General features: G+C 29.9%; 2 protein-coding genes across 2 annotated transcripts; both read right to left on the bottom strand.

Moving 5' to 3' along the window:
- Positions 1-614: 614 nt before the first annotated feature.
- On the bottom strand, positions 615-1,527 carry LOC18586952 (pre-mRNA-splicing factor cwc-21-like). Its single transcript, XM_007010564.3, has 2 exons — positions 1,008-1,527; positions 615-915 (listed from the first exon to the last, which is right to left on the bottom strand). The coding sequence occupies exons 1-2, from the start codon at positions 1,358-1,360 to the stop codon at positions 792-794; spliced, it is 477 nt and encodes a 158-aa protein (XP_007010626.1). The 5' UTR covers positions 1,361-1,527; the 3' UTR covers positions 615-791.
- Positions 1,528-17,235: 15,708 nt separating this feature from the next.
- LOC18586953 (pre-mRNA-splicing factor cwc-21-like) lies at positions 17,236-18,157 on the bottom strand. Its single transcript, XM_007010565.3, has 2 exons — positions 17,624-18,157; positions 17,236-17,536 (listed from the first exon to the last, which is right to left on the bottom strand). The coding sequence occupies exons 1-2, from the start codon at positions 17,974-17,976 to the stop codon at positions 17,413-17,415; spliced, it is 477 nt and encodes a 158-aa protein (XP_007010627.3). The 5' UTR covers positions 17,977-18,157; the 3' UTR covers positions 17,236-17,412.
- Between the last annotated feature and the right edge of the window lie 2,528 nt (positions 18,158-20,685).

A 20,685-nucleotide genomic window follows, 5' to 3' on the forward strand; every position in this document is an offset into this window, starting at 1 on the left:
ACTTTATTACTTCTCTGAAGCGCTGCAAAAAGTACCCTAGAGTGGTCTGAACAGCAGCACTACAACTTTGTAATATTACTACTATAAAAAGGCCAAATCTCTCCTATCTCAATCTGAAAGAAAAATGAACAAATGCAGCCAATGCTGCTAGAGCAATCTGAAACAAACTTTCTAAAATTAACAGCAATTCTATGGAGAAGGATTGGCATGACTCCTCTTTCTATATATCCTCAAACAAATGTTAAACCCCTCAAAAGAAACCCTCACTAGCTTGTGCACTGCTTTCATATTTTCTTAGAACCCAATCTAAAACGTGCTGCCAAAACTCTTACAGCCAATCTCTGATTCAGAAAAATCATGTGGCAAAACTCAATCTACCACCTAATCTTTAAGAAACGGACATAAACAATAAGTTGCCAACCTCATGCATCGGAATAATTTCCATAAAAACTTCCATTAAAGGTATTAAAAATATAATATGATGCAAGAATAAATAATAAACCAAAAATCAATTTCTGCAAATTACCCTATCCGAAAACAAGTGGAGAGTTTTGAAAGAAACCAATACCGTATTCAGACCAATAATAAGACGTTGTTAGGCATCTGAGAGTTAATTATTCCCAAAATCAACCTCCTCTGAATTCTTGTATGATTGTGATAAATTTTGTTTATCAGACAAGGATCAAAACTTACACTTTATATATTTGTAAAAAGAATTATATATGGAATCCTAATTTTCTTCCCTCAGACCTGTACTCTATACATAATATTATCAGTTTTACAGGGAATATCTATCCAGAAAGGCAAGGAGCAGCAGATTCAGAAAGTCCAATCCCAATCCCGAGAGCAGCCCTCAAGGTCTCCATCTGCTTCTCCTTCCTCGCAGCAACTTGGTGAGTCTGGGTATCCGAAACCCTGAGCCACCAAAAAAAAGAACAAATAAATAAATAAATAAAAATCCATAAGTAATTAACGGAAAAGAAAAGAAAATTAACATGATTATTTACTTTTTCTGATGTGTAGGGGTGGGTATAACTTCTCCTTCTTCCTCATCTTGAGCTTCGAGAGCCTTCCTAGCCTGGACGAGCTTATCAGCGATCTCAGAGTCGGTGTAGCCTTGTTCAGTGAGTTTGTCTTCTAAAATCACAAGCTTGAGCTCAATCTGACGTTTGCGATCGTGCTCGAGGATGTCTTTGTCGGGCTTCTTGGTGGTGAGGCCGGCGGTGCCTTGACCAGCCTCGAAAGGCCGGGTAGTGACGGTTAGCCGATTCGTCTTCGGCTTTACAAACAACTTGTTGCCCTGGACATAGCCGTTAGAGCCCGACCCCCGAGGGGTGGTCAGTCCGATTCCGTTGTACATTCAAAACCCTAACTTCGATTAAGATGATATACCAAAGGAAACGTAAAAACAGATACGAATCGCTACTGCCTTCGACTCGAAGGGAGAGAAATCCCAAATCACAAAAACAAAATCCCTAGAAAACGACAAAAACGGAAACCACAATCAGCCAAACAAAAGAATCGGAGCAAAAACCAATGGAAAGGGTTTGCTTTAGTTTAAATAGTTAAGGGTTGGCGGGAGAGCCTTATCACACGGTGCCGTTTAATAGAGAGACAAGAAAAAAATATATAAATAAAAAGAAAAAGAAAAGGTGCTGAGGAAGACAGGCGGCCCAAGCCCGTGGTGGTCAGCCAGCCAAAGTCCAAGAAGTTGTTAGGCTTCTACCCAGCCCACTGGAGATAAGCCTTTGGACGCCTTTTGTATTTTGAGCCCATTTTATTTTCTTTATGTTTTTATTAGTGTATTTTGCACCAAATAAGTTAATTAATTATGATAATTAGAGTTAATCTCAATTATAGGAACTTGCTTGGAATGTGTAAAGACACAATTCAAAAGTACAGTCAAACTTCTATAAATTAATACTCAATAAATTAATAACTTTGATTAAATAATATTTTTAGACGCCTTACTTAGAACCAACATGGTAAATTAATAATTCTCTAAATTAATAAGATAATACATTTTAAAAAAATAAACCTAAGTCTCACTTCATATATAAATTAATAATCTTCTAATACATCAAAATTATATATGTACATGACTCAATTAAAAGATTTTTATAAAATATAACTCCAGCATTATTTGTTTCCTATTGAAACTGACGTATTCTTGGATCTCATCTATAATTTTTCTTAATGTATTAAGAAGCTCTGGTATAGTGCTCTCATATTGTAAGAAAAAATTATCTAATGTGATTATTATTTTGAGTTTATTTTTGTGTGAGACAAGTTCCATTACAGAACTATTATCTTTAACTTGATTTTCTTCATCATTTCCCATGGCATTCTCAATAATTTTCTCATCACTCAACAACTTTGAAATTGCCTCATTTTCTCTTGGGTAGTTCAAAAGGTACTCAATATCCATTGTATCACGATACTTCAACTCTTTGATTAAAACATGCAATTGTTAAACGACTCTATCATCTAGATCAATGAAGCCACGTTATCCATAGACCTAACTTTATAATGTCAAAAATAATTTGCCATTGTTCTTGTTTCAACATCTATTGTCCAAGCCGAGATTGCAAGATCTATTACATCTGAAACATTTTTCTTCTCTAGATTTGGGATCTCGATTTTATAACCCTCAAAAAGATTTTGATAAAATCAATGACAATAATGCATCTTGAAAGCTGGTATGATCCCCACATCATAAGGTTGAATCTTTGATGTTGTGTTGGTTGGCAAGAAAAACAATTCAATATTTTTCAAACCTTCAATAGTTTTTGGATGAGTGGAACAATTATCAACAAGCAAGAGAACCTTTTTACCATCCATTTTGCTATCAAGTTGGCAAACATATTCTTGGAATAAAATTCCAATCATCCATGCTCGTTGTTGGCATGATACTCACAATACATATTGCTAAAATTCACATTCTTGAAACATCGTGGTTTAGTATACTTGCCAATGAACTGTAAAGAAATTTTCTCATAACCATCCTCGTTACAGCAAATAACAAATGGAAGTCTTTCCTTGTCTTGTTTCTTACCTTCAAGTTGCTTTGTTGCAATAGAAGGATCTAGTTGTGGCCTATAAAACAATCCTATTTCATCCATACTAAAAACATCTTTTATGGCAAATTGATCCAGTTTCTTTATTATGCATTGCAAATTGCTCACCATGAGCTTCATATTGACTGATCCACATACTTCGAAAATTAGACAATATTCGTATAATCACAATACAAAATACATGTATTAAATTAAATGTTTTGGAAACAAAAATAAAGACCTGGATAAATTAATTTTTTATTAATTAATGTATAAATTAATAAATTATTAATTTATTGATTAAATAATATCTTAATTAATTAATAAATTTTCATGATCCCAGGGATATTAAATTATAGAGGTTTTATAGTAATTTTCTTAGAGTGAGACATAAATTAGGATCCCACTAGAGAGTTAGGGAGGTCATTAAAATTTTATCTCAATAATCGAATTAGTAAATTAAATCATTATTTAAAGTTATAATAAAAAATAAAGAAACAAAAGGATGTAAAGAAAATGATAAAAATAAATAATGAATAATTCACATAATAAACAATAAAATGATTAAATTATGAATGATAAAAAAATAAGTGATGATAAAGATAATAATAGAATAATAAATTATTAAAAAATGATAATAAAGTTTTCAAAGGTATTAAAAATATAATAAAATGAAAGAATAAATAATAAACAAGAAATCAGTTTCTTAGTTGAGAGTTTTGAAAGAAACTCGTATGATATTCAAACTAATATTACGACGTTATTAGCCATCTGAGTTTTTTTTTTTTTTTACTTGAAAGTTAATTCTTCGCCAAATGAACCTAGTCTAAATTTTTGTATGATTGTGATAATTTTGTTTATTAGACAAGGATCAAAACTTATGCTTTATATAAAATTTACAATACAAAACTTTATATAAATAGATACATATATTATAAATTTTACAAAGCAAATTATGTATCGAATCCTCGTCTTCTTCATTCAGACCTCTACTCTGTAGATATTTATAAATATAGATATTATATTTTATAGAAAAATCTCAATCTAAGTTTGATTCTTGACCAAGGAATAGATAAAGAAAAAAACTCTATCTGTAATAGTTCGGAGAAACAAATTTTATAGAAGTAGATGTAAAGGGATATAAATTTTGCAAATTCTATGTTAGTAAGTGATTCTTGTCAATTAAATAAAATGATAAAAAAAATTACTAAAATGGGGACAAAATTTTAGAGTTTATTCAATAGTCTTTCCTTTTTTTGGGTAGAAATGATGTTATAGGATTTGTTCATCGCATGAGAAAGGAGTTACTAAGTTCAAAAAAATGGTTAAAACTTATAACTTTGAGATTTTGAGAAAAAAGAGCTATCTCATGTACATGTAAAAGAAAAAATTCAGATGGAATACGAAAAAATTTTTGCACTCAAACTTGGTATCCTTTGGATATTTTTTTCATACTCTGCCTTTTTTCCTAAGTTTGACTTTTTAACTTTGATTTTGGCAGCACATCATTTTATTCATCATCAAACTTTGTCTTGCCCTTCATCATTTCTTTTTCATTCTTTGATTTCTACAATCTCTTTGATCTATCAGTCTCATTTAGGGTTCTTCCCATTGTCTTATCATTCTTGGCTACATTAGATGCAAACTCCTCCTCTTTTTGACTGTATTTATGAATACCGCTATCACCACAATTGTTTGCATCAACCCTATACCCTTTTTCATCTTTGTCAACGGCATTTTTCTTGCTAATTATTTTCTGCTTTTGATTACTATTGTAAGATTTCTCAACATTAGAACTTATATAACTATCATCTATCAAAGAGACCAATCTTTGAGTAACCTTTCGTTTTGGTGCAATAGCCTTACCAGTCTCCTATCTTAGAATCTTCATCATCATTAGAATCATGTCTTCTACCTCTTACCCTACTCTTTTTTACCTTTTCATCACTTGCGATATCAAAATTGCTGTCGTCTTTTGTATCATCTATGATGACCTTTCTTAAAATTTTCTTTTTTACCCTAGCTTGTTCTATTTGGAATCGGAATGAAATTCACTACCCATGTTGTTCTTTTTCTGTTGTTTTGACTTGTTCATGTCATCTCCAACTACTTTGCCTTTTTTTGTTGTTTGCCTTCCTTACCTTTAGGCCATCCACACCCGTAGTAGTAACAACAACTAAAAAAAGATCTCAATCCATAAAGGTGTGCTTGTGCTTATCATCATAATTATTCTTTCAACTATTCATCATTGTTCTTTCGATTAATAATAATTAATAAACCATTAATCATAAAACTTATTTGACTTGAAATAGAAATACAAAAATTTGATTCAATGCAATAGATGAGTGAAATTTTGTTTAAACTTTCTTAAATAGTTCGAACACTTTTTAAAACATTATTCATCTACTTTCATTTTCTTGGCAATTACCATAAAAAGGAAATTAAAAAAAGAATAAAGCTTCCACTTATGTAAAAGATGTCAAAATGACAACATTTATAACTATATAAGTTGTCTTCATATAGAGCAATTGGTTGACACTTGGATATGCCAATTTAGTGACATGTGTATGGGTCAATTTCTTGACATGTGGTATAGCTAGCTGTTCATACGTAAGGCATTTTCAATTTGATGAACGTATTTTGTGAAATTTCAATATCTATTATTAAACTTGGTGAGGGTATTTTGAGTTTTCATTTAATTATGGGTATATATATTTTTTATATATAATAGGCATTTTTTATGGATATTGTTAGAAGGTGTTAGCTCATTAAGTAAGTCACAAGAATGTCAAGAAAATGGGTGAATTAGACTCTAAAAATTTTTCTAAGAAATTTAAAAATCTTGAGATGATAAGAATGTTTTAGTTAAAATTCTACTACGCAAGTATACGTATCGAATAGATAGTATATAAACAAGTAAAGTATCGATGCCACAGAGAATTGATTTAAAATTTTACTAAGTACAAAAATTATAACAATTTAGTTTTATTCAAATAATTAAAATCTGAATTCTAATTAAACTAAAAATTATTCAACTAAAACTAATTTAATTAAAAAGTAAAGCAACAAGATAAGTGGGTAAACAGCAAATCAAACAAGCCTAGGATTACAATATCCCTCACACTTCATCTAAATCTTGCCTCTCTTCTTTAACTTATTTCAATGGGTCGAATTGCTAACCTAGAGTCCTAAATTATTTATAAGGTTCTCCGGACTCATCTTATAAAAATATTTATTTTAACCAAAACACTATATCCCTATGTGAGTTGAAATTAAAATAAGACTCATTAAGTTCAAGCTTTAATCTGGCTACATAAAGTTTATAGGTATATCTCTATCTTATACGCAAATCAATTAATATGATCATATGCTATCCTAATTTTGATCTATACTAAACTCCCTTTCTCAAGTTTGTTTAGGTTCCTAAATCAATTTAATTGGAGATTAGGCAATTAAAAGCATTCAGAACAAATTAGAATAAACAATTCAAATCCCATTAAAGATAAGCAAGAAAGAGATTAAAAATTCAAATTGCATGTAAGTTCAATTGCAATCCTAGAAAAATAGTTTAGTTCATAATATCTAATAAAAACTTCATCAAAAAAAAATTAGCCATTAATCCAAGTAAAAGAAAATAAGAAAAACACAAAAGTAGAAAGAGAAAACTAATAGTTGAAACTTTATGATCTTGATTCTCCCTCTAATTCTCTTGCTTTCTTACTTTGTTTTTGGCTTTTTTTCTTCAGAGAAATTGCTTGCTGTCTCCTCCCAAAAACCTTTGAAAAAGGCCCCTTAAGTAGCCTCTAAAAGCCCTAACTTCCAAAATCCCGTAAACTTGTTATTTTTGAAAAATACGGTGAGCGTCGCGGCTCTCATTTTCCAGAGCCGCAGCTCTCAAAGCTTCTGCTCACTTTTGTTCTTTTGGTGCAGTACTTTCAATTTGACAAAATTTTTGATAACCTTCTGATCAAAAGTGAGCAAAGTGGTAAATATCAAAGTTGTAGCCCTGCCTCTTAGCTTTCTAATGGTCTAAAAATCATATCATTTGGACTTTTGTAGTAGGAGATATGATTGAAAAACTAAAATATATGCAAACAAAGCACCAGTCCATTATGCACCTTTCTTCACCAATTGAAATTATTTTTTATCCTACTCCTACAAAAACATAAAAATAAATATAAATAATATAAAACTAACATTATTAGCTTAAAATAAATATTTAAATATAAATTAAACTAAACTAATAAAATAAATAAAAAACACCTAAATTCGACCCTAAATTTAGTATATCTTAGACCAATTGATATTGCTAACTACAGTCTAACTAATTAATTTAAAGTATAATCCTTCTCACGTGCAAACTATCTTCTCTTTTCCTTTGTAGCTACTATCATTCATGACTTCTTTATAAATCTGTTGAGGTGATGTACTTCTTGATTTCTTTACTCTTTTGTTTTTCTATGTCCAATTTCCTTTTTGTTTTTTTTAATTCTTAATGTGATAGAAATTGGGATTTGGCTTCTCTTTTTGATTTTTTTTGTTTCATTTATTTTTTTTTTTGTTTTCTTTGATCTTTAATCTTTTGAGGTTTAGTATATTTGGTTGTTTTACCTTATCTTGAAAACTGGCACGAAATTCCAATATTAGCTTGCAGTTTCAATTATTGATGCTTGCTAACAATATTTTGGAGTTGGGATAGGTTGATTTCAATTATTTGGTTGGTAGAAAACAAATTTTTAGTGCCCGTTAATTGCTTTGAACTTTTTCAAATTATAGTTTAGCTGATAATGGTGACTGGTGAGAGGTAAAGAAATTCCTGACATTGAAAGTTTTCTTTTTGTTCTTTGAGTCATAATTTTGTAATGACATTTTTAAAATTAAAATTTATGTATGAAAAATTTTATATTTATATATTTATGTATTGTAAAAGACAATACCTCTTTTACCTTTTTCATATGTTCCCTTGAACTACCCATTGTTATTTTTTTTCTGTATGAATTTTTCTGTTTTTTAAGTTGATGTGCTTCATATTGTTGTACAATCTTGTTTTTTTACAGGTTTAATATGGCATCTAATTATAATTATCTCATATTTTTTGAATATCATTCTTACTTTATTTCTTAATTTCAAGATTTTTTATTCATTCAAACCTTTATTATTTGGGTTGAGAGAAAAAAAAACAGTGGGGAGTATGATTTCCCCGTTAGAAAAACAGAGGAAAAGGAAAAATTGGAATAAAAATGGATGAGTATTTTTTTTAGTGAGTTTTGAGATTGAATTCTTTGTTTAGCTTTTCTCTCTTCAATGTTTTATTATTCTTTCTCTTAATGTTTAATTTTTTTACTAATTGCATTTACAATTTTATTTTATTTTTTTCAGAAAAATTGCCATACAAGTAAGCATGAAATACTCATTGTTGTTAATTTTTTTTATGCATCAATTTTCATGTTTTTTAAGTTGATGTGCTTTATTTTGTTGTACAATCTTGTTTTTTACAGGTTTAAGATGGCTTCCAATTATATAATTATTTCAAGTACTAAATATCGTTCTTACTTTAGTTTTAATTTCATGATTTTCTATTTATTAAAGCTTTTATTATTTGAATTTCTTGTTATTTTTATTTTTATATAATAAATTTCCAAGATAATTGCTGGTGAATAGGACAAATATCATGAAGACATGTCATATATTAAGACATACGCTATATAGTTCAACCAATCCAAATAGGAAAAGATAGTGAAAGCATTGAAAAAATCAAATGCAACAGTCATCAAACAGGGTATAAATTATGCAATAAATATTGAACAGAAAGCTACAATTGATTACAGCACTGTATGGACTATGTAGACTAACAATGTGTGATTGAAGAATTTCACTTTGTTGCAATAACATCTCAAGTGTAGAACAAAATTCAATGCTCAATTCAGCATTCTTCTTTTTCCATTTATATCAAACTTGGCCAACTCTCACAATCTATCTAGCATCTCCGAATTTAGTTTAGAACTTGAATTCACGCAAACCTTTTTTCCATAAGGTGCCAATCCCGTGCAAACCTTTTTTCCATAGCTCACTATTATCTCCATGAGAATTGAGTGCAAGCTGACAAAAGGATTTAAAGGAACACATAACACTCATTGTCACTTTCTAGATTTTCCCATATTGTAGTCTGTCGCTTAAAGTATGATGTTTGAAAAAACTCCAGAGTCTCGTCCAGTATTGATACTCCCATCTAAACCATTTTCGTCCTAGTTCAATTTTCTATTGCCATTCATGATTAGACCATTCTCCAAATTCACGCAATCTACCTGTTGATCGATAATGCATAAAGTCTAGAAAACTCCTTTTGAAGGAACATTATATTAAGTTATTCATCTTTCTAGAAGGATACTAATTCTCCATCTCCTACAATAATTCCCATGTTAAATGAAACCTACAAAAAGAACTTATTAGTAGGCAAAAAAGGAGATAATATTTTGTCAAATATTAGAGCATTTACGAGTTACACCAGAGTTGGGCAACAAGGCATGCGGATCATAATCATTTTTAACTGTCAAAATCTTCCTCCATAAGGTACCAATTGGAAGCCCTTGGCCTTTAGGTGCATATAAATTGGAATCTAATCATTAAGCACTCAACAAAACAAAAATGACATTGATAAAAGAATGCTTTTATGCCAAATTAATGAAAAAATATTAGTCACAGGTTGCATTTGTCCAATAGAATTCCATGTACTCTTCTTGGTAATGAAGTTACCATTAGGAGAGTATATCCAGAGAACCACATCCTCAGCATTACATTCTATTGGAATATCCAATATATCCGTCACTAGCAACTCAGGCAAACAAGATATCAATTTGTATATATTATGCAATAAATATTGAACAGAAAGTTACAACTGATTGTAGCACTGTATGGATTATGTAGACTAACAATATTTGACTGAAGAATTTCAATGTGTTGCAATAATATCTCAAGTTTGGAATTATTGAGGAATTTATTTTACTAATCAATACTTATTGTGAGGCTTTTTTTTTTTTTTTTGAAATTTATGCTTTATTAAAGCTAAATGTCAATGGCCTAAAATTAGCCATGGCACTTATAAAGTATAATGACATAACAAATGGAAATAACCCCATTATAATGTATAGCTTTAGGCTACGAGGATACCTAAAGCCATCCACAATACACCCGAAAACGTGCATTAAGATATCCAAGACTTAGACACATGATTAATACCCAAATGTCTTGGATGTCCGCATGTATGTGATAGCAGCATGGTATAATCAGAACTCTCCCTAGCTTGGAGTCGTACTTCATACTTGGCGTACAACTCTTCCTAGCTTGGAATCAAATTCAATGTCACTAAATCACCAATTAAACGCCTTTTAGCAAGTTCATCCTTAACAAGAACTTTCTCCCACATTAATTGCCAAACAAAAACGTCAACTCTATAAGGTGCCAATCCCATCCAAACCTTTTTTCCATAGCTCACTAATATCTCCGTGAGAATTGAGTACAAGTCAACAAAAAGATTTAGAGTAATACATACTACTTGTTGTCGCTTTCTAGATTATCCCATCTTGTAGTCTTTCACTTAAAGTATAATGTCTGAAAAAACTCCATAATCTCGTCCAATACTGATATTCCCATCCAAACAATTGTTGACATAGTTCACTTTTCCATTACCATTCATGATTAGACCATTCTCCAAATTCACACAATCTACCCTCATTGTTATCCGATAATGCATAAAATCTAGGAATTTGAAGGAACATTCCATTAAGCCATTCATCTTCCCAGAAGGATACTGATTTTCCATCTCTTATAATATTTGCCATGTTAGATGAAACCTATAAAAAGAATTTATTAGTAGGCAGAAGTGGAGATATAATATTTTGCAAAATATTAGAACATTTATGAGTGCCACTAGAGTTAGGCAACAGGGCATGCAGATCGTAATCATTTTTAGCTATCACAATCCCTTCATAAGCTATATCCCACTCATTCCCAAACTTCCATAGCCATTTAGTGCTCTATATTTTTAATCTTTAGATCAATCAACCCCAACCCACTTTTTTCTTTATAATCACAAACTCTGTCCTATCTAAAATAGTGAATTCCCCCATTTTGCTTGTTTCCAGACCAAAGAAATCATCTTTGAATTTTCTCCAATTCATGCTAAATCGATTGATGCATTTTAAATAAAGACATGTAGAATATTGGCAGACTACTCATCATAGATTTCAATAAAGTAACTCTATCGCGCAAAGATAACAATTTAGACTACCAATTATCTAGTTTTATCTCAAACCTCTCCACAGCTGGTCCCCACATTTTCTGCAAGGCTTGATTGGCACACAAAGGTAATCCCAAGTATGTAGAAGGTAAGACCTTTACCTTGCAATTTTTTTTAGTTGCCCATCTATCCATATTCAACGAATTAACTCCAACACCTATGAGATTGCTTTCTAAAAATTTATTTTCAAACCTTAGACAATCTGGAAACGTCATAATACCCTCTTCATATTAAGTAGGGACTCCAAATTAGGTTGGCAAATAATAAGGTATCATCTACATATTCGAAATGGAATAACAACATACATTGCTTTCTTATAGGGATACCACTACATATACGCTTCTCCTTTGCTCTTTTCATTAAGCAACTGAAAACCTCTATAACCATATTAAACAGAAATGAGGATAGCTGACACCCTTGTCTTAGTCCTCTCTACATCTTTATTTGTAGGAGACCTATTAATCAAAACTGCTATCGATGCCTTTGAGACACATTCCATAATCCAACTTTGCCATTTCACCCTAAAACTCATTTTCTCCATTGTCAATTCCAGAAAACCTCAACTCACACTATCCAATGCCTTTCAAAATCTACCCTTAATAGCAATCCTCCAATTTGATTTTTTCGCATTACATCTACCATTTGGTTGGCAATAAGAGCGCAATCTAGTATTTGTCTTCTTTTCACAAAAGCAAATTGATATTCACTTATGACTTCACCAACTATTTTCTTCAGACGATTCGCTAAGACCTTGACAATGATTTTGTAAACATCTTGGTATTAATATTTAATTTTAATATCACTTACTGTTATAGATTTATTTACTGATTATATTCGCAATTTTGTCTTCTTTTTCATTTTTTCAAAAAAATTGTCATACAAATAAAGAAGAAAATTCTCTTATCTTTATGGCAACTACCCATTGTTATTGATTTTTTTCATGCATGAATTTTTCTATTTGATAAGTTGATGTGGTTTTTGGATTAATTTCCTAAAATGTGATTGATTAGTATTACCTTTTTTTTACCACCTTGCTTTTTTTTCAAGTTTAAGTTGACTTCCAAATATAATTATTGCAAGTATTTTAATTATTGTTTTTAAATTATTTCTTTATTTCATGATTTTTTGTTTAAAAGCTTTTATTATTAATTTGGGTTATTTATTATTTTTATTTTTATAACATTACTATTTCTTTACAGAAACCAGAAGCCTTTCATGTAAGTTTATAAGTTTACTTTCTTTGAGTTTTATCGCATTTAATTAGGTGAGTGGTTATACTTTTCTATTGTATACAATAATCTAATTGCATCTTTGCTAATGCTATATAAATTATTGACTTCTTTTACATGTTATCGTATCTCATATGCATCATATAAGCTTCAAATTTCTTTTATTTCTTAATTTCAATTATCTTTTGAGTAAAGATAAGTCCATTATTAGAAATAAACATGTTTGTCATTATTTTTTTTTTATAGTATGTTTATCTTTCAACTCATTTGACATTTTTGTTGTAATTACCTTTTGATTCTTCAAGAATGTTATAGGTAAGTGTATTTTACAAAATTTATTTATCAACCATTCACTTTATAATTGTATATTATTGTAACCATATTGATAAAGCTAATATGAAGCTTTGGTTGACACTTTGAATTGGTAAATAGAAATTCATAGATTCTCAAATGCAATGGACACATTGTTTGAAGTACTAGAGGAAGCATTTTGAAGTACGCTGGCATTTCTGTTTGAATTCAATTGACTCCTTAGTCATGGATACTCCTTTGATTTAAAGTCTTTAACTCCCTTTTTATGCTAAAAATACCAATGAACTAAATACCTTTTTATGCGAAAAATTGATATAATGTAAAAAATGTATAATTAAGTAACTTTTGGAGGGATGAAGATGATAGACATTTACATATAACAATTTATATCATTGTTGCCATTTTGACATATTTTAAATTTGTAACTGTAATTTTTTAAGTTTCAATGAATTTTTTTCCCTTAGAGGTTTTTTTTTTTTTTTTGTAGTTAGTAGTTTTTATGCAATATGTCATTTTTCTATCGTTGCTTTTGAGATTTTACATTGATATTTTTTTTATGGATTTATATTTGATGCACTGACAGTGTATAATTTCTACATACTATCAGCTCCCCAAAATATGCCACTTCATTAATGAGGTAAAATAAAAAATTTTTAAAAACTTAAAATTAAATATTAAAATTTTATATTGATTAATTAAATAAAAAATAAAATATTTTCGCTTTTCAATCTCTTTCAATCCTTCTTTTTCTTATTCTCCTCTTTTCTATATCTCTTTAACTCTATCATCTTCTTTTTCTCTTCTTCTTCCATTAAAATTAGGTTTTGCAAAATTTTGTTACTTCAAGACTAATTTTTAGTTTCTTTTTTTATTCTTTAGAGATTGAGAAAACAAAATTCAAATAAATAAATCTTATTAGTATAAATTATTTAGTCAATAATTTTACTTATAAATAACACATTAAGTCCAAAATTGTTCTTTTTCCACAAGCATTAGGTTTTTTTTTTTCCTTAGAATGCACTTATAAAACTCCAAATCATTATCAAAACTAAAATTCTTTTGAGGTATTACTTTACCATTTTACTAAAACCCAAAATACTAATAAATTCAAACCTAAGATGTTAAACTAAATCACATGTTTGTTGGTATTTAAACCAAAATCATTGTTCATATGATATATATGTTATACAAACATTTTAATTTTAACCTTTTGAATGAAAATTAGCTATATTTGATGGGATGTTACTAACCATTTTAAAAGGGTTTCAAAATCAATTACTTGAGTGAAAGTGAATTTCCCTTTGCAATACCATGAGGAAGGTGTGATATGGCTTCTAAGAAAAGAACAATTTTTTGCTTAATCTTGTTAATTAGAAGCAAAATTGTTAACTTAATAAAATTTTGCTTATAAGATTTACATATTTAAATCTTGTTTTCTCATTTTTTTTTTTTAAGATATGTTTTCTCAATATGTTTAAAAAAGAATAAGAAAAGAATCTAAAAAATATAAGAAAAAAATCTAAAAATTACTCTTTGAAGTTGTAGAATATTGCAAAACTTAATTTTAATGGAAAAAGAGGAGAAGAAGTTGATGGTGTTGGAGAGATAATGGACAAAGAGGAGAAAAAGATGATGGAGTTGGAGAGAGATAAGAGATGAGAACAAGAAAAAGTATAACTGAGAGAAATAAAAAAGTGAAAATATTTTTTTTGTTTAATTAATTATTATGAATTTTTTAATATTTAATTTTTAGTCTTTAAAAATTGTTTATTTTCACTCATTAATGAAATGTCATATTTTAGTGAACAGTGTATAGAAGTGCATCAAATATTAACCCTTTTTTTATTTGTTTGACCTTTTAAGAAAGAAGTCTCCACGCACATTACAGATCAAATAATTTATCTCCACTTCATGGTAATTCCTCATCATAAATTGATCTTTATGGTAATGACCTTTTATATACAATTATCTTTATTATTGATGTAAATTAATCTTATATTCTATTCATACATAAAAAGATTGTAACCTGAAGCAGCTGCTACAATATTTATTGTGACACTAGCGTTAATACATTACAACGCTAAATTTGTCTGAGCCCTGAAACTGGCTTTAAAATTTTTTTATAAAACTAAAAGAATAAACATATTTATTATACATTCAAGAATTAGATTTGTTAATATATAAAATACAGTTGTTTCTACATATGCTTATTACAATATTCTACACAATCTTCCTATCCATGTTTAACAGTTAGAAAGAACTGGGAAAAAACAAAAAACAGAGAAAATTTGACTTGTGCTAAAAGGTGGTGCTGTCTGCCTCTTATTTTTAAGATTACATATAGGTGTAGAGAGAATGGCAACTCAAGCAGAAAGTAAGATTTAGCAGATAAAATGTAAAGCATGGTTGTCTATCACTTGTGTTCCAAGGACTATCTAAAATATTCACACTCTGGCACATCATAATCCTCCAAGGATCTTCTCTTCCTAAACTGAATTCATTACTTGGCAACCTTAAGCTTTTCTATGTACACAAACTGGCTCCTTTATGAAGTTCACAGTTTTTCATTGAGGGGGCACTGAACTCACAGTTGCCTCCGATTGTTTCTCAGCCAGTTGAGTTTTGAGGAATTCCAGCACTGAAAGACGCTGCAAGTGAAATGCAGATGAGGAACCACTTTCCAAGAGATTAACTAGCCTCGTAGCTACATCAAAGAAAGCTCGAGACCAGCTTCTTCAGATTTCAAAGTCAAAGATTCTAACAACTTTATGGCTTCTTAAACTCCATCAACAGCCACATCCTCTTTTCCAAGAGTTCTGCCCACATCTGCAACTAAACAGCTACATCCAGAATCTGCAATACAAAATCAACAGGACGAAAACAATGCTAAACTCTTCAATACCAACAAAAGCATCTGTATTAGAAACACAACAGAGTTTCTCCAGCAGTACAATGAATTTCAATTGTACATCCACCACTGAAAATAAAAGGCAAAAAAGGAAAAAGAATACAGTAACACTGCCTGATTTAAAGCAACCGAACACAATGCAATACTTTTTTTTGTTAGTGAAACAGATAGAGCAAAAGAATACAGCCCAGTTTGATGTACAGAAAGGTTAAGTATTATGTGTAAGAAACTAAGCCAAATGTTTGGCTTACTACATAAATCTATCAGATGAGTTTGACTTAATTACAACATTTAATTTTATAGAAAAATATATATAAATAACCAAGTAAAACATTCTTTATCACTCACATATCTAATCCATGAAACAAACTAGTAAAAGATATACACTTAGACCATTTATCTGTTGATCAACTGAACTACAGTCAATATTGAAGTCCAACAATCAACATCCAAAAGGTGAGAAACATCTATATACTTATGTTCTCTCTAAAACAGCCATCAGTAACACATCACATCCAAATTTAACCACTGTCTAAAATCTCCTGACACCACTTCCTAATTTCAAGTAAAAAGAATATGGCCAAAGTCCTAAACCGGGTTCCTTAGCATAATTGGATAAACAGATAGCAGCAATAAAAGCCCATATAAAACTGGACGATTCTCTGTGACCAATCCTGATTAACAATTTTTCTTGACCCTCGGAAACAAATTCATACACCAACAAATATAAACTATCAAAATAGCATAAAGACGACATCAGAATCCAACAAAAAGTAAGACTCAAAAGAAATCTACTATGCGCACACAGTTTTTGATTCAAAACTTTAATACTTCTCTGAAGTGCTGCAAACAGTACCCTAGAGTGGTCTGAACAGCAGCACTACATCTTTGTAATATTACTACTATAAAGAGGCCAAATCTCTCCTATCTCAATCTGAAAGAAAAATGCACAAATGGAGCCAATGCTGCTAGAGCAATCTGAAACAAACTTTCTAAAATTAACAGCAATTCCATGGAGAAGGATCAGCATGACTCCTCTTTCTATATATCCTCACAAACGTTAAACCCCTCAAAAAGAAACCCTCACTAGCTTGTGCAATGCTTTCATCTTTTCTTAGAACCCAATCTAAAACATGCTGCCAAAACTCTTACTGCCCATCTCTGATTCAGAAAAATGATTTGGCAAAACTCAATCCACCACCTAATCTTTAAGAAACTGACACATACAATAAGGTGCCAGCCTCATGCATCGGAATAATTTCCATAAAAACTTCCATTAAAGGTATTAAAAATGTAATATAATGCAAGAATAAATAATAAACAAGAAATCGATTTCTGCAAAATACCCTATCTGAAAACAAGTGGAGAGTTTTGAAAGAAACCCATACCGTATTCAGACCAATAATAAGAAGTTGTTAGGCATCTGCGAGTTAATTATTCCCAAGATGAACCTCCTCTGAATTCTTGTATGATTGTGATAAATTTTGTTTATCAGACAAGGATCAAAACTTACACTTTATATATATGAAAAAAGAATTATATATGGAATCCTAATTTTCTTCACTCAGACCTGTACTCTATACATAATATTATCAGTTTTACAGGGAATATCTATCCAGAAAGGCAAGGAGCAGCAGATTCAGAAAGTCCAATCTCAATCCCGAGAGCAGCCCTCAAGGTCTCCATCTGCTTCTCCTTCCTCACAGCAACTTGGTGAGTCTGGGTATCCGAAACCCTGAGCCACAAAAAAAAGAACAAATAAATAAATAAAAATCCATAAGTAATTAACGGAAAAGAAAAGAAAATTAACATGATTATTTACTTTTTCTGATGAGCAGGGGTGGGTATAACTTCTCCTTCTTCCTCATCTTGAGCTTCGAGAGCCTTCCTAGCCTGGACGAGCTTATCAGCGATCTCAGAGTTGGTGTAGCCTTGTTCAGTGAGTTTGTCTTCTAAAATCACAAGCTTGAGCTCAATCTGACGTTTGCGATCGTGCTCGAGGATGTCCTTGTCGGGCTTCTTGGTGGTGAGGCCGGCGGTGCCTTGACCAGCCTCGAAAGGCCGGGTAGTGTCGGTTAGCCGATTCGTCTTCGGCTTTACAAAGAACTTGTTGCTCTGGACATAGCCGTTGGAGCCCGACCCCCGAGGGGTGGTGAGTCCGATTCCGTTGTACATTCAAAACCCTAACTTCGATTAAGATGATATACCAAAGGAAACGTAAAAACAGATACGAATCGTTACTGCCTTCGACTCGAAGGGAGAGAAATCCCAAATCACAAGAGCAAAATCCCTAGAAAACGACAAAAACCTAAACCACAATCAGCCAAACAAAAGAATCGGAGCAAATACAGAGGGAAAGGGTTTGCTTTAGTTTAAATAGTTAAGGGTTGGCGGGAGCAGCATCAAACGGTGCCGTTTAATAGAGAGAAAAGAAAAATATATGTAAATAAAAAGGAAAGAACCAGAGGAAGAGGAGCGGCTCAAGCCCGTGGAGTCCACCAGACAAAGTCCAATGAGTTATTGGGCTTCTACCAGCCTACTGGAGATAAGCCTTTGGACCCTTTTTTATATTTTCTTTATATTTTTATTAGTGTATTTTGCACCAAATAAGTTACCTAATTATGATAAATTAGAGTTAATCTAAATTATAGAAAATTCTTGGAATGTGTAAAGACACGATTCCAAAGTAATTTTGTTAGAGTGAGACATAAATAATGACAAAATTAATCAATTAATCATTATTTAAAATTATAATAAAAAATAAAGAAATAAAAAAGGGATAATAATAAATAATGAATCATTCAGATAATAAGCTATAAAATGATTGAATTTTGAATGATAAAAAAATAAGTGATGATAATGATAATAATAGAATAATAAATTATTAAAAAATGATAATAAAGCTTTGAAAGGTTTTAAAAATGTAATATAATGAAAGAATAAATAATGAACAAGAAATCAATTTCTACAACTCACCCTATCTCAAAATTAGTCAAAAGCTTTGATAGAAAACTTGTACCATATTCAAACCAGTAATACGACGGCGTTAGCCATATGAGGTTTTTTTTCTTTTAACTTGAGAGTTAGTTCTTCTCAATATGAACTTATTAGATTCTTTATGTATAAATTAAGATCCCATCAAAGTGTTGAGAGGTTCATAAAATTTTCTCTCAATTCAATTAACCATCATTTAAAATCATAATAATAAAAAATTAAAAAATTAAAATGGAAGTAAAAAAGGAAAATAAATAAATAATGAGTCATTCAAGTAATAAACAATAAAATGATTGAATTATGAAATAATGAAAAAAAAAAAGCAATGATAATGATAATATTAGAATAATAAATTATTAAAAAATGATAATAAAGTTTTGAAAGGTTTATAAATAACAAACAAGAAATTGATTTTCTGCAAATTACCCTATCTGAAAATAAATCGAGAGTTTTGAAAGAAACTCGTACCATATTCAAACCAATAATACGATGTCCTTAGCTATCTGAGTTTTTTTTTTTTAGGTTGAAAGTTAATTCTTCCTGAAATGAACCTATTAGATTCTTTATGTATAAAAAAGAAATCTTCTAAATTCTCATATCATTGTGATAATTTTGTTTATCAAACAAGGATCAAAACTTATACTTTATACAAAATTTACACATAACGCTCAAATAATCACAAGATAATAAACCAAGCTAATTAATCAAAACGAAAAATAAAATAACTGATATCACAAGTATCAATATAAAAATAAGGGTAAAATACCCTTATCTCTCTAAGTTTTGATCGAAAGTACAAATCCATTAATTTAAAAAAAAAATATTCCGTCTCATAAATCTAACCGTTAGTCAACTGTTGTGTTTTCATCAATTTGATGACGTAGCAAGAGTAAAAAAATAATTGTACCCTTAATTAATTTTTTAAAATTATTATTATATAATTTTATTAATTAAAAAAAAGCTCCTTATCTAGGGATCACCAAAGCTCCCTTGGGGAGCCCAATTTGGTGTTCCCCTCCCTTCGGAGCATCGGTTGGTGCTCCCTTTTCTTAGGGCTTTGGGGAGCATTGACCAGTGCTTTTTTATTTTTGTAATTTTTTTAAAAAATATATAATAATAATTTTTTAAATTAATAAAAAAAGAAAGAGCATTCTAATCCTTTCATAATCTCTGTTAATGGTAAGAGTGTTTACTTCAAAAACTAATGGATTCACTTAAAATTCTAATTCAAACTTAGGAAAATGGAGATACTTTACCCTAAAAATAAAGGTATAATATTAAAAAAAATCCTTAAATTATTCAAGAGAATTCAAATAAAGTTTTATTTTTTTATTATATTCAATCAAATCTTTATATTTTTATTTTGAATCAAATAAACCTTTATGACTGATGATTGACTAATTAACATTGATCAAAATATCACTTGTCATTTTATATCCATGTGGTATGTTATCATGTCAAATTAATATATTATGTTGTTAACAATTATAATATATCGACATGCTATATTATTATCAATTATAATATGTTAATATGTCAAGTTAACATTACACGACATAAAATGACATTTTAATTAAATCAATAATTAATAATAAAAACTTAATTGACTCAATAATAAAAGTATAAGAACTTGAATAAACGTAATAAAATTATAAAGACTTATTTAAATTTTTTAAGATAATTTAAAAACTTTTTTAGATATTATACTTAAAACTTACCATAATAAATTTTTTATTAATAGATATAGGTATTGTAAATTTTACAAAAAATTATTATATACCGAATCTTCGTCTTCTTCGCTAGACCTCTACTTTATAAATAGAAATAAATATAAATATTATAAATTTAACAAAAAAAACCTCAATCCAAGTTTTGATTCTTGACCAATAA

This window comes from Theobroma cacao, chromosome 10 (genome assembly GCF_053813885.1).
Source record: "Theobroma cacao isolate CCN51 chromosome 10, ASM5381388v1, whole genome shotgun sequence".
Classification (NCBI taxonomy): Eukaryota; Viridiplantae; Streptophyta; class Magnoliopsida; order Malvales; family Malvaceae; genus Theobroma; species Theobroma cacao.